Source organism: Nomia melanderi, chromosome 11 (genome assembly GCF_051020985.1).
Source record: "Nomia melanderi isolate GNS246 chromosome 11, iyNomMela1, whole genome shotgun sequence".
Taxonomy (NCBI): Eukaryota; Metazoa; Arthropoda; class Insecta; order Hymenoptera; family Halictidae; genus Nomia; species Nomia melanderi.
This window is the reverse complement of record NC_135009.1, coordinates 12,506,005-12,521,013: the sequence shown is the minus strand read 5'-3', so window position 1 is coordinate 12,521,013 and position 15,009 is coordinate 12,506,005. Positions and strand designations below refer to the sequence as shown.

The 15,009-nt window shown below is 50.8% G+C and overlaps 1 protein-coding gene across 1 annotated transcript in view; it reads right to left on the bottom strand.

Moving 5' to 3' along the window:
* Positions 1 to 961: 961 nt before the first annotated feature.
* The window catches only part of LOC116430642 (uncharacterized), a 31,692-nt gene continuing 17,644 nt past the window's right edge, over positions 962 to 15,009 (bottom strand). The window contains exon 3 of the mRNA XM_031985084.2: positions 962 to 3,773. Coding sequence (XP_031840944.1) covers positions 2,741 to 3,773 — 1,033 coding nt within the window. The 3' untranslated portion in view covers positions 962 to 2,740. The remainder of the gene's footprint in view (positions 3,774 to 15,009) is intronic.

Below are 15,009 nucleotides of genomic sequence, written 5' to 3'. Positions count from 1 at the left end.
TAATATTCTATTATCAATCGTTCTGACGTGAACTGGGATACAGCTGAACATGGAACTCTTTGTACCCAGTGTATTATTAACGACGAAGTAATTAATTGAAAACTCGAAGATCATAGAAGGGTTTATTATTTTATTCAATGAAATCTCCAAGTTTCAAACGACAACGTACGAACGTTCAATGCGAGCAGAGTTTCGCTTTGATTTTCGCGTTCGCTGGATCCTACGGCGATCCGTTACGGGGCATTAGAAACGCGAACCGTGAAAGTATCGGCTATCCTCTATAATCCGAACGGCTCCCGTTCGAGCGTCGTGCGCGCGGATAGAAATGCAAATAGAAGGAACACCGTGCAGACCCGATTCCCCGGCGCGGGCATTAACTCGATCGTAAAAGTCTCGCGGTATGCATCGTCGCGTGAAAAACGACTCGAGTCTGTCGTTTGAAGGCTAATTCGCGCGTTACGCCGCGCGAGATAGGGGATCGATGGCTGCGAACGAGAAGGGCGGGAACGCTCCGAGAGAAACCGAGGAACCGATTCGGCGATCGAGAAGAGGATAACTTTCCTCTCTTCATTTGCGGAGAACGAAAACACACGTCGATCGCAATCGGCGCCGGTTCGTTTCCGGCCCGGCGATTAACATCGCCGAGATGAAAGTGGTAATTCGTGGTATATTCAATTAAGCTTTACGCCCACGGAAAAATAAATATAATGGGCGCCGTAATGAAATTCGGTGGATCTTCCTCGTTGCGAATTAGCCGCGCGCAGTCGAGCAATCCGGAACGTTTCTTGCCACATTGCTGATCGCATCGTCGTCTATTATCGTTAACGAACTCGTTACGAAAAGGAACAAGAAAACCGAATGGAAAAGGTGAAAGACAAGGAAAATAGAAAGGACCCGGCTCCGTTGGTTAACGATGCGGAAACTCGATGGGACCATTAGGAGGAATGAGAAGCCTACGCTCTTTAAATTTAGTATAATATATTTTCCATATAATAATTCTCGCTATACAGACATTATTTTACAAAGCATGATTTATACTATGTACTTGTTGCTGCATTTTTACCTTAACGTTAAGTCGCGCGTTACACCGTGAGACCCGATCGCGTCCCGATGAACGATTTTACAACGAGCGCCGTCGTTTCTCTAATGTTTCCGTTTACTGCCTCTCGTACACCTGCATCCTTCACTCTTCCTCTCTCAATCTCACTCTCGATCTCACTCTCTCCCTCTCTCTCTTCCCATCGTACAGTCTAAGATTTATACATTCATAATACTGGTATTTCATCGCCGAACGCGGACTCCCGTGTCCGCGCAACGGAACCGGATCGACACATTTCCCGAGGAATCATCGGGAAAGAGATCCCGGATCGGAGGATCCGAAGCTCCGACCGTTCGAACACGTTCCCCGCGATCTTCTACGTATACTGGAATCTGAAAAATACTTCGAAATGTCTCGTTACCGCGGATGGCTCGCGTTTCAGAAGCGTTTCCCCGATAAGTTGAACTCTCCACCGCCGCTCAAGTAGCTGCTATGTACAACGTTCGTCGCGTCGACGTGAAAACGATCGTCGCGCGAGTCTCGTGGACTTCAGTTGGAATCGTATTTACAAACGGACGCGGAGAATCCGCCGAATCAACGCGACGTATTCTCACAACACTCGTATCTCAGTGAAAAATACCAGAATCAACTTCGAAGTTTCTTCGTAAAAACCGGCAGGATTCCCAGCGCTCGCATTCGATACGAATACAGGAGCGTTCGGTAATAAGCCCTGACAGAAATACTCCGCGTTGATTCGGGGTTCCCCGAACATCTCGTGAGACGTTCGCGTCGATACCGATTAGCCGGCTCGTTCGTAGCGCGCGAGACGCTGCTTTGAATAGTACGGGCCCGTTCCCCGGGGATCGAAAGTCCTGCGCCGCCGTCCGCCCCCGACCTTCCTGCCCCGGCGTTTTTTGCCGGGCGACCGCGCGTAATTTCGTGTCATTTCAGATTTCTTCCCCCGCAGGCAGGTCCCCCCTAATGTCATATTAATTGTAGATTCGCGTTCGAGCGCGATTGGCTCGCTTCCTGCCGTCGCGACCGTAACCGTCCCCGAGACGCCGCGTCTAGCCGGCTCTCCTAACCTATGGTTTTCGCTCGCCTTCCAGCGGAGCACGGTTCTCATTCCGCGCCGCGCGAGGCAGCTGCGCTTCAACGCGATTTTTCGTAGTTTCTCGGTCTCCCCCGCGGTCCCTCGTGCAACAATGTGTCCAGGAAGAAGAGCGTCCGTTCCGTTCGTCCACGAACGCATCGAAGATGCCATTGGCACGGTAACTCCGTCGAGCAGGGATACTGCATTCACCGTTACCCCATTCACTAAACGTTCGAATCGCGAACTTTGGTTAACCGCACCACGCTTCCTCCGCGCGCTCTCATTATCCACGAGATCCCGGATGTCCCGCGCCATGTCACTTCCGCCGTTCCACCTCACGAAATCGGGCGTTTCGCAACGCGCGCGGGGCACGAACGATTCCCCGTGTGCTCCTCCCTCGACTCTCCATTCGTACGGAAGGTATCCTTCGGTAGAGAAAGTCCTCTGACCTAGCCGCGACGAAAGACACCGAAAACATTGTCCCTCGTTCGATATACTCCACGCGTTTCAATGTTCCTCGGCGGAACCAGTCTCGGAGTTCCCCTCCGAAGCGTCAGCCTTCAATCTTCGATCTCTGAGCGATCCGAGGATCTCTGGACAGACGTCTCCTAGATATCGTGTATACTTTCCTCGTCGCTGTCCGCTCTTATGCTCTGCGGGCTGTCCTCCCTCCGCAAGGGCGATCTGTCGCGACTACTGCTCATGTTCTCCCTCCCGTCGATCATGTCGGGGCTGTCTCTGTAATAATTGCTCAGATTCGACGCGAGGGAGCCGATAGTGTTGCTAGGCCCCGGCTGCAGCATCGTGGCCGGGTAGAGCCTGTCATCCTTGCGCATAGGGGATGATCTGTCTCTTAGCACGGGACTCTTGCTCCTGTCTCTCTGTCTGCGCCCTCTGTTCTCTCGTTCCTCTGGACTGTCTCTGTAATAGTTGCTCAGGTTCGCCGCTAGCGAGCCGATAGTGTTGCTAGGTCCCGCCTGCAGCATCGTGGGCGGGTAGAGCTTGTCATCCTTGCGCGCGGGGGATGATCTGTCCCGTAGCACGGGACTCTTGCTCCTGTCTCTCTGTCTGAGTCCTCTGCCCTCCCTCTCTCTGTCCGCTACTTCCGGGCTGTCTCTGTAGTAGTTGTTCAGGTTGCTGCTGGTGAGCGTGCCTAAGCTGTTGCTGGACCCCGGCTGGACCATCGACGGCGCGTACAGTCTCTCGTCTTTCCGCAGCGGCGATCTGTCCGTCAGCACTGGACTTCCGCTTCTGTCGCGCTGCCTGGACGATCGCTCCATCGTCTCTCTGTCCCTGCCGTCCACCATCTCCGGGCTGTCTCTGTAGTAGTTGCTCAAGTTCGACAGGCTGGAGCTCGCCGTTAGGGAGCCCAGAGGGTTGCTGGGCCCGGGAGCTAGGATCATCGTGGGCGGGTACAGTCTGAACGGCAACGGTTTCTGCAGGGTCACCGCCGCCGACGTTTGCTGATAGAAGAGCCCGTTGGCCGGCAACGCGTGCGCGCTGGGGTACTGCCAGTAGCGTCCCGCGGGATGCGCGGGAACCGCCGCAGCGCCGCTGCCGTACAGCTGCTGGAACGCGGCCACCGCGAAATTGTTCTCTATTATCTCGAAGCTCGTGATCGTCTGCCTCTTCCACTTCGTTCTGCAAAGAAAGGAAAATGGGATCGTCAGTCCGCGTGATTCGTATGCTCCGGGTTGTTGGTTGTTCGCGGTCCAGATCGTCTGGCTCGCACGCGTGATAGATTGCGGCGAATTTGGGGATCGGTCGCTCGACAACCGGAAGAAACAAGAGCGTTTCGAACTTCGAGATGTTTGAATTTAGGTTTCAACCTACCCCTGGTTGAACTCGAAATACACCGCGTTCCGTGACTACGCACAGTCAGCCTAAATTCTCTGTGCCTCTAGAAGTCACAATGTCACGGTTGAGTTCGAATCGATAGGTAAGGTCGCGCGATACATGGAAGAAATCGTTTTCATGCTGTTTCGTACTGTCGTACGATCTTTGTAACGACCGCCCGCGGCGAGTAAAGAAATAGTCAACACGAAACTGTACATCGGACACGTGCGATTCGGACGATTTATTAACGTTAACATTCCGCGCGATGTTCAGTGTCCAGCGTGGATCCGTTCATGGCATTCCGCAATTTCCCGGCCTCCCGGCCGCCGAATCTCCGTTCAAGTATGTAAATCTCGATCTGGGACAATTACGTTAAAACGGAGTGGCGTGCCGACGAGTGGTTACGTTGGCCACACTGTCGGACGGCTTATTATACTAACAAATAGCCCGTGGAGTTTCGCTGCCTAATCATCGCGTATCATGCCACGCGCGCCGCTTCCTATGCCGCGCCGCTGCGAAGGCGCCCTTAGACGCTCGCCGGAGATATATCGCCTCTCGCGGGACGATATCGATCATCCCGATAGCCACGCGTACGGCGGAAAGCCGTGGAAAAGGGAAATCGTTGAAAATTAAACTCGAACGAATCACCTTTGCACGGCATCTTTATTTCCCCGGGAACACGCGTCGACTCTAGACTTTACAGAGCATTCGCGTTCCGTTAATTTTGTCTAATTAGTTGTATTTTATTACGACGAACGATTCACTGAATTGTTTGTCTCTGCGGATAACTCTCTTCCAATGGAAAGCGACCGTAGGAAAGATACTGTACGATTTTCGAATCATTTCAACGATATATCTTCGTTTTTATCCGAACTTGTGCTGATTCTGTATTGTACAGAGGACTCGTGTTTCTCGAGCAAATTGGTTTCATTTTATTACAACGAACGACGTCGTTGGTTCTGTAGGTAGCTGTCCGTATCCAGCAGAAATCGAGCGTGCACAAAATAATGAACGATTCCCGCGCGTGTTCGCGATTAACGAATGGAAAGAGAAACCGCGGCGAGCGGGGAAACGCGTTATACGACGGAATGGAAAGGAATGGCGCTTCGGAATTGTAAAGGTTTACGAGAGTCGCCGTTGCGGTGGTTCCGATTGCACGGGAAAAGAGCACGAGAAAAGAGGCTCGACGGATGATAATGGTATTTCAAATGGATCAATTACGCAACTCGTTGCGCCGCGTGCAATTATTAAAGAGCCGAGAGGAAAATTGCAGGCTCGTACGAAGCGACACCTGCTCATTTAGCCTCTCTCGCTCGAGTTACAGGGCATTACGCGTTTTGTTATTACTGTAAACGTAACGTCGCGGTTTATCGTGCGACCGCGGAGCATCGGCTTTGTGTAATAAACCCGTGGAAATTGGGAGCGAGGATCGGAACGACCGTGGATGCGAAATCCGGCAATTATTTAGGAAACGAGAGTCAAAGTGGACTGTCAAAATTTGAGGAATATTCGAACAAAATAGCTTTGTCCTTCAGTGCATGATTTCTCGTCGAGTTAGTTTCACAAAATATCCTTTCTATCTCATCAGGAAATCTTAGAATATTTCTAATGAAAAACATCCGAGTGCGAAGGGTTAAGTATTTATATGTGTATAGATACATATTTCTAACGTTGCATACTTAATATCGAGCAATGTTCCAAGACTCGAGTTAAAACTAAATTAGCAATAATTAAATAATACCCAGAGTTTACAATTATTAACTATAATCATGCAATTCGTAATACACGATTCGCTATACAATTTATTATAGTCGAATGAAGGGTTAATTAAAACACGGCCCTCGAGATATAATAATCCCTTCATTCCCCGTATCTCAGAAACTCGAGCGACGGTTCCACCTGTCGAGAACGATGTGCCGAACATATTTTAAGGCGATCGAGTGCGCCGCTCTCCTAAATAATCACCCGAAATCCGGCGTTTCGGTGTCGCCTTTTTAACCGGCGAAAAAAATATCCTCGCTCCGCAGGTTCCCGTGATTAACGCCGGTTACACGCGTAATCGATCCCCATTTATTCTGGACTCACGGTCCGATGATCGGGCCATCGATCGGTCGGCCGGCCTGCACCGGCGCGGCGCTTAATTACCGAGAGGTAATCAGAAAATCCGATAGGAAGCGTGCGCCCGGGCGAAATCGTCGATAAAATTTCGGCCGGTAGCCGGGGCCGCCTGTCGACGGGCGTCGTCAAACGTCGCGATTACCCGGACCCGCGGACGATAAATCAGTCCGCGGCGCGGCGCGGCGCGTTCACCCCGTCGCTCACTCGATTAAAAGCCGACTGACGCGATTCGCTCGTCGCGGGAATTCGAGGCGATAATTAACGAGCCCCCGTTGACCGCTCGGCCCCGGGCATTCGTTACGTTTTTCCATAAAAACCCCGCGGCCGCGGATTAAACGAAAAAAGAAGCGGACAAGGACCGGGCAAAAAACCGTGAAAAGCACCATCGAAACGAGGCCGCGAATTTCACGAAGGGGTGGGTGGGGGGGCGAAGTTTCGTTGTCAGGTAATTAATAATCAGAAGATCCGCGGCTGGCGAGGGACAAAGCGGCTCTAACGGATATGCAGCTCGCACGGAAAATTCGACAATTAATATATTTCGTGGGGTGCATCTCTCAGCCACCGCCGTCGCACCCCTTCGCCGCTCTCCTTCTCCCGCCCATCCCATTTGTCGTCCCTCTTCCTCGGCAACGGTGCGGATCGTCGAAAATGTGGGCCACTCTCTCGCGATATGCCCCTGCTCTTTTGTGACGCTCGCGATAGGAGCAGGGAGGGAGGGTCCAGCAGTAAAATCGTTCATGAATTTTAAACAGGGCCCCTGTGAATCCAGCCACGATCATTTCTCATTTTTCCGCTGGCACCGCCGGAGAAAACGAGAAAGGTCGACGACGGGCTCTCTGGCGAATGGGACGGAGAGAGACGAGCAAGGGTGGGGGGAGGGGGGGACGACAAGTTGCAATGAAAACCACTCGCGCGATTATGTGATGAGTAATGTTTTTTAATACCCCCACCGTTCGCTAGGGGTGGCGGCCGGTCATTTTCGAGTGCAGCCACTCTAAAACACCCTTAATTGCCGTGCCGGCTCTTTGTATCGGCATTGAATAACGGGTGAGAGAGAGGGTCGGAAGTAGCGACGGAAAGAGCGAGAGTCATTGATTTATCGTTCTCGAGAGGTTGTTCCCGGGCTGCTGCCTCGATCTTGCTCGCCTCGAACGCCGCTGAAGGGGGTTCCAACGGCGGGCAGAGGGGCGAGGGAAGTGTTAAGAAAGTGTAACGATCGTTTCCATCGGTGGTTAATGATCGTCGACTTTTCGGGACGCGGGAAAGGGGCTGTTGTTCCGTCGAGTCTGGGAAAAGTTGCTCGTCCCTGCGGACGACGGGATCTCGACGCGTTATCAAGCTACGCGGAGATCCTCCGTTTCTCTCGACAACGTTGCCCGTTGACTTTCCGCCGTTTCTTCTTCTCCTTTTAGGCATTCGTTCTCATCGTACTCCGATTGCGGAGAACAAGCAGTCATTGGTATTCAGTCTTTGTTTATTGTCGGAGACGTCTTCCATGGGTTATGAGAGTTCTCAGTTGAAAAGGTTACACGCTTGCGAAAACCGCGCGGTGGCCAACGTAAACATTAATTGTGGCAACGCGTTAACACTCGCCTCGGTGTTTACATCGAGCGTTTCTCGCAAGCGAGCGGTAACCTTTTCGAATTAAAACCCTCGCAAAGCGTGGAGGTTTTAAACAGTAAATGATTTAATAGCGGCGATTTTTCTGTCGTAACTTGATTATAAACGACTGCGGTTGAAGGTCGATTGAATAATAAAAGGGAAAGTCGAGAAGTTAAGAGACAACGCGTAATTGCGTGTTACTGAAAATGATTCAAATGTCAATACGATTAGAAGCTAATTACTGTGTTCCTCGATTGGTCGTTAAACCCACGAAACCGAAACGACCCCGTTGAGTCTTATTTAATCGTTACAAATTGCAGCTTCCGGACGAAGTTTCGTTTCAACCGTCGTTCTTACTATGTAATCCGATTAGATTCCATCCGATTCCGCTGGACAACGTGTCAGAGCAACGTTTTCTTGCAGCGAGACAGCCACGCGACGATGCGAAACGTTTAAGGAGTTTCCGGCGTTTCTGGACGGAGAGTTTACTTAAATCAACGGAGGATAAAAAATTACGCGACCGATGCGCGGTTGAAAGGGGGAGGGAACAGAGGACCGAGGGGGAGAGTTAATGCATTTATAATGGTGGTTGGGACTGGTCGGCGGTTTTGCGGTTACAAGCCCAGCGCGACGCTAATGCAGCCAAGCTGCCGGCTCGGTTGCCGATAATAATGGCGACAGACAGAGAAAGGAGCGGAGCGACGAATAGGGCGACATATTTTTAAATTATTACCTGCTTCGCTGACTACGGGGACACATGTTCTCCGCCGGGATCGGTGTCTGCGCGACCGACTGCTGTATCAATTCGCCGGCGTATTATTCCCCAGTTTTTTCGACGTCGCATCCTTAGGGTACCAGCGACCACAATTTACTCACACAGTCGGCAGGGAAGTATTCACATGCACGCTGCTTACGTATCCACGATAATTAACCAGTTACCTGTTTTTGTCGAGTGTACCCGTCACGCAGAAATCGCGAGGTTTCGTGTTGAGCGTACTCGTCGAAAGAGCTGTAACTTATGTTTTGCGGCAGTCTTTAGGTATCACACTTCTCAGAGGTCAACAGCTCACTGGTTAACCCCTTGCGTTTGATTCGATACAGTAAAATTATAAAGTTTGATATTTAATATTAAGTATACTTTACTTTGCTACTTAATTTCTCTGTTTCCTCATTAGTTAGTTCCAAATATCGTCTGTATCTCAACGGAAAATGTTGAATATTTCTAGTGAAAAACTTTCTGGTAAAGGGTTCATCCCTTGTATTCAAGCTAGTGAATGTAGCAATAATCGACGGAGGAAAATACAGAAAGCTTCCATTCGTTCCAGGTACGAATTTAATTCGAAGGTCTCTCAGTTCTCCGCTCGAACCCATATGCAACATCGATTTAGACCAAGGAACAGCAGGTCGAATCTTCGCGGCGAGTCGCTCGTTATCACGCCAAGGGGTTAACACTATTTTCACACGTGGTTAGGTGTGGATACGTTCTCAACGCGTTCATGCTCGAAGGAACCCACTGTAAAACGAGCTGCGGAATAGCAGCGGCGACGGCGCGCGAGCAGGAAAAAAGCCAGAAAAAAGTGGAAAGTTACGTGGCCGTCGCGGTAGAAAGTTTCTCGAAAGAAGCTATGAAAATATGGATTCTAGGCCAGCGGGGATCGGGTATCGGGCTTTACATAACAACTCGGCCAATTTCAGGCCAGCTCGCGTGGCGTCCCCGCCCCCCGGCGTTAAGGATAAACAAATTTGCGAAAACGGCTAGATACGGGGAAGGGCGAGCGGGTAACGAGCCGAGAAAATGGCTGATTCTGTAGCGAGTGGGCCGGATTGCGGCTTTCGCGGCGCGCGCGCGCGGTCGCCAGCGAAATTGCCCGCGCGACTCCGGCATTGTACTTTTAGATGGGGGGAAGGAAAACCGAAGCGGATTATTATAGGGCAGATATAGGCCGACAAATGCGCATGCAAATAGATCGTTATACCGGGGCGCACCCCCTCGCGCGGTTTATCGCTGGCCGGCCGGCCGATTAGCCTCGTTTTTCTAGCTGTTTCGTGAAATTCCGCGACGGCGTGTACTTGAAATCGTACACGGGATCACGGGAGTTTCGTGACACGAATTTTTCTTCAATCGCCTACGGAGTGGAGGAGGAACACGGAGGGAGGAGGGGATCGAGCGGCGACGAGGCCGGTGAATGTCGAACGGGTGGAAAAAGATCGCGACGAAACGAGCGCGTTTGACTAGCCGAGAAATCAAGACGATCCGTTATAAAGCGGTTTAGCAGAGGCGTGGGAAGCTCGCGTGCTCTTCCGGCTGGTGTCGGGAGAAGCCTCAAGAAACAACGGGGCCCCGGATTCTCACGATCGCGATGTATCACGACGCGTTAGCGATGTCGCCACGATGTTGCGGCGCGGCGCCGCTCGCGCTCGAGCTGCCCGCGTGCAAAACCGCCTAGGAAACGGCGAGAAAAACGCGGGCGCTTCTTCTTCTTCGCTGCATTTCTCCCGGCGTTTCTTTCCGCCGGTTTCGCGGTAGAATTTGCACCTAATTTACTGTTTCAATGGAAATGTTTTGCGCGAGAGCGCGCGTCTCTAATTAACAGATCGGCCTCGCCGCCGTCGCCTCTCCTCTCTCGTCTCTGTTACCGTTTCTGTACCGGTCTCCGTTGCCTCTCCTCCCTCCGCACCTGGTAATTGCTATATTTACGGGGACTTTCTCCGCGAACGCGCGTCCCGCGGGATGTTCCTCTCGCAATTAGCGCGATAATGAAGGAAACAAGTAAACTCGGACGATTCATTGCGTCCGGGTGGATCGAGCGAGCGGAGATGCGGGCGCGCGTTTCGCGTCCTTCGGATTCTTGTTCGTCCTGATTATCGGTGCGATTTATCGTCGCTGATATCTTTTTCCTTCACACTCGTTCGGATCGTTAACCGGTGGAATGTCGATTTTCCTGAGCAATAAAGAGGTTGATTCGTGAAAATGGCTCTTCATCCTAAACCCGTGGCTTTCTACCCTAACTAAAATAATTGAATTTCACCTTGAATCATTTCAATTGAATATTTTTAATTCACATGTTCATCCATGTAGCTATTTTCGGAACCTTCCAAATCAATTTTCGAGCAAATGGAATTTCACAGAAGACAAATCTCTTTGATAGACGATTTTTCTGAAGGACACCCAAGTATGCAGACGTACGATGAAACGATCAATACGTGTTCCAAAATACAAACATTGTTGCACAATGCTTGCGTGACTCGTTACGTATCCTGATAATTCCACTATATTCTGAGACTGTGGTGCCTGCATTAAAATCTTACCGGTTGATTGTCTACAAGCGTAAAACCGTAAGAACGATCTCGCTGCCTCCGACATCGGGGATCTTTCCTCTGTATCATGTTTCCGTTTAAATGAAACTCAATATATTTTCTTCCATCTACACCGAGCAGCTAATCGGTAATCGATATATCATACCGGTGACCGATAAATTGGCTCCGAAGCGGGAATCTTCGTGCGAAAGGGTTAATTTCTATAGAAGGATCGAGTCCTTTGAAAGGTTTCCTCGTTTCTTCTCGACGTCGCCGGGGCATCTTCTCTTCTCCGATTCTTTTTTCCTCGGTGTCATCGTGAGATCCCCGCCGTCGAGCGTGTGCATACACTCGACTCGTGTCTTCATCCCATAGGAATTTCAACTTCGGCAGGATCCGAGGTGTGCGTGCGAGAGAATCCTACCCCCGGGACGTGACTCGTAATTCTAGAGTATTATGCGGTAGCTCGATGCTTTCCAGCTCGACTTACGTTTTTTGAAATCGCTACCGAGCGCCGGCTCCCCTTTTGCTCCGCGCCTGGACCGGCGAGCCCCCTTCCGCGCGCGGGGTGTCATCCCCGGATGCGCATTTCGATCTGGCATGACGACAAAAACGATCAACCTTGCAGCATCAACGCGACGAATTCGAGAATCGTTCATCATCCCCGACGTGGATTCTGCGAGACCGTAAAAGTTCGAGATTTCGCCGGATAACATCTCGAAACTGTACATGTTTCCCGTTAATCGTGGATCGGTAAACTATATTCAACTGATTAGAGTTCCTTGGACATAAACGGATAGCCGTTTTGACGAGAAATTAATGACCAAGGATTAACCATTCCAATTTTTGTTGTACATCACGATTCTTCAGCAGCGGAGCAGCTGCAGCCTTCACTCATTAAACAGAACCTCGCTCCGCATTTCGACACATGAGATTTTTCATGAAACTCTAATGATGCCGTCCGATATCTCCGACAGAAACACGACCGATAGAACAGCGCCCGGCGTCGTCGGAGATCCAACTTGGCTCGGAACGATTCAGTTTCTCCTAACAAGAACGCCGAAGCCTAATCATACTTCTCGAGAACCGCATTACGGCGTCGTCATCGTTGCTTCCGGCGGCTGACGGTCCCGGCGTTTTCAACGATTCACGGAGGCCAGCGCCGCAATCGCGGGACGCCGCAATCGCGGGACGCCGCTTACGCAATTAGCTTTCAAATTTCATTAACCGAACGCGGTGTTCGACGACCGAGAAATGACATCGGTAGCGGGGTTAAGGCCAGGATCCGAGCTAATTGCGGTGCTAAGGTTTCCCGGGTCGGCGAATAAATCCGCGCGACCGCATAAATCTACATGTCCGATCGGATAAGTCCCGATGCCCGTCGCGAATTACATAAACTAGCGAGCCGCGTTTCATTAGGCCGGAGTTTCTGCGCGTTAGCCGTACGAGGAAAAGGCTAAATGACCGAAAGTGCGCTCGCTCCGGCACTTCCAACGACGAGCACGCGCGCGCACGCTGCCAATCGCCGATCTCGCCGGTCTTTACAGCCGCGCGCACGCGTAATTAACCGATAAGTAGGGACGGAACCGTCGAGTAATCTAACGAGTCCTAATGACTTCTAAATAACCGAGTCGTCCGAGCGGCGTTCGCGGCCAGAAAAACCGATGAGCGTATCGTTTATCGCGTCCGAGCGAGTAATTTAGCGTCGAGCGGCAGGCTCCGATCGATTCCACGGGGAAACACGTTCTTCCAGTGAAAATCACCTTAGACGCTCCGCCTTCTTAAACGTCCGTTCCACACGCCGCGGACCGGAGATCGTTTAAGCGCGCTGCCGATCATTACCCACCGCCGGCCGATAGGTTTCATCGGTTTCTACGCTTGTACTTCTTTGTTTACCCGGGGATCTCGTTACCCTGAATGATTTGCCAATCGGCGGCGCTTCTATTAGCCGTTTAATTGCTCGTTGACCTCGCCGCGACGTGCCCGATCCGGGCCCAGATGGAAATCAGATTGCGATAACGCTGCTGCCGGCGAACGCGCGTTTAAACTAGTGGAAAGCGTAACGAGGATTTAATGGCACGCGTTTAATGACTCGCGTTGAAAGGCCCCGTTCTTTCTCTCTTTCTTGCGTACACTTTTAACCCCGTGCACTCGGAGGCTCTTCCGGTAGAAGTATGCTGTACGAAATTTCATGTTATGTCTTAGACTTTCCGATTAGCGAGCTTCATAATGACGCTCGTGCTTTCGCGGTTCTACATATGTAACTATATCGTACCACTACGCTGCTGCTAATTTAATGGTAACAAGGAAATATCGAACGCCAAACTTGAGAGTTTCGCGACAGCGTGAACTCACATTTCCACTAGACATTTCATCATTAATTATAACATTTTAAAGTAACTAACGAGAAAACGGAAATTAAGAAACAAAGCTACTTTATCCGAATACTTCACACATGGACGCATTGTACGAAGCTTAATGACACATACGAATCTTCATAATTTCGCTACATCGAACTAAGTGGCGACCGAGAGTCACCTCGCCAGCGCAGAGGTTTAATCCTCCTCCCCCTTCTCCATTTAACCCCGGATCGTAGGTAGAGACCGGCCGAGAAAAAGGACACGAAATCCGTCGCCGTGGCGCCCGAGGTGTGGCCGGGCGCCTCCGCGAGAAGGCGCCGAGTCACCTCGCGCCGTACCGCGCTGCGAGACCAACAAAAGTTTAAGCGGGCACTTAAGACGCCCGCCGACAGAAGCGTCACTAATTTTCCCCGGTTTTTGCGGCCCGTTCACGCGGCCCTCTCCGCTTTCTTTCGACCGGACGCCGGCGATAATCATGGCACGCGTGTACCCCTCTTCCACCGTCTCGTTGTCCCTTCGGCTCCGATTAATCCGTCGATCGCCTCGAAATGTCTGGTTCGGGACGCGGTGTCCGGATCGGCTAATTAGAGGCGCGGGTTCCTTCCAAAGTGCACGCGTGAATACCCATGTATCTCGGCAGATTTGTAAAGTAGCCATTTTCAACGTAACCAGAGAAATTCGAGCGATTAACACTAGAACGGTACCAGTCAAAATGACTGGTTTCAGTTTTTCTGTTTCGCAGGTAACGATATCCTCAGAGCATTGAATATTCAAAATGATTTTGAAAATAAATTGTTTCACTTGAATACTATAATGAGTGTCTGAAAAAACCTACAATATTCATAGCGATTACATTTCAATCAAATGCTCGGTAGTTCTAGTGTTAAATTAAAAGGTAACTTTGTTTCCATTGAATGGAATTAGTTGAGCAAAATTGATTACGAGATCGTGTAAATCGGTGAAGTGAAGAATAGTGATAGCACGATAACGAACGCAACGGTTCGCGACCGTTGAAAAATCGTGTTGGGCGCCCGCGAGCGCTGACGGAGCGTCGATGTCTCTCATTACGCCGCTCGCCTCGTAATTGACAGTCTAATGGCATGGTTTCAGGGCTCACGGTTGCGCTGCCCCTCCACGTCACCGGTGCGTCGGTGTTCATCGCCGGTCCTCCGAGATCCTCATTAACGATTCGCTCCCTTTGTGGCCGATCCCGGGCCGCTTGTCCAAACTAAACGGCCGAAGAAGTCGCGGAGTCACGAGTCGCGGGTGTTCCGGAGCTAATCGCCGGACGAAACGCCACGCCAGGTAAGGACTGGAAATAGCGGGACGCGAAGCTGCTCCTCACGGGTGTTGTTTTTTAAATCACGGGAAGAAGCTTCTTCGGAACCTGGCGAAGGCTCTTGCACCGAACGAGTGGGGATTAACGTTTGATACTTTAATTATTTCATTTGAATTTAGATGCAGTTCTTTGTATAGATTTAAAGATTGAATTCCTCGGTGATCTGCAGGATGAATGTGAGTTTGTTCAATTTATAAGGAAGATAGATACGATTAAGAGATTGATTACTGCGAAGAATATTGATTTGCTTCATTTTGTTTCTTTAAGAATCGTTTGAACTTCGTGGCGGTTTCAGTGATTCGATATTCAACGCGTTAAAGACTCG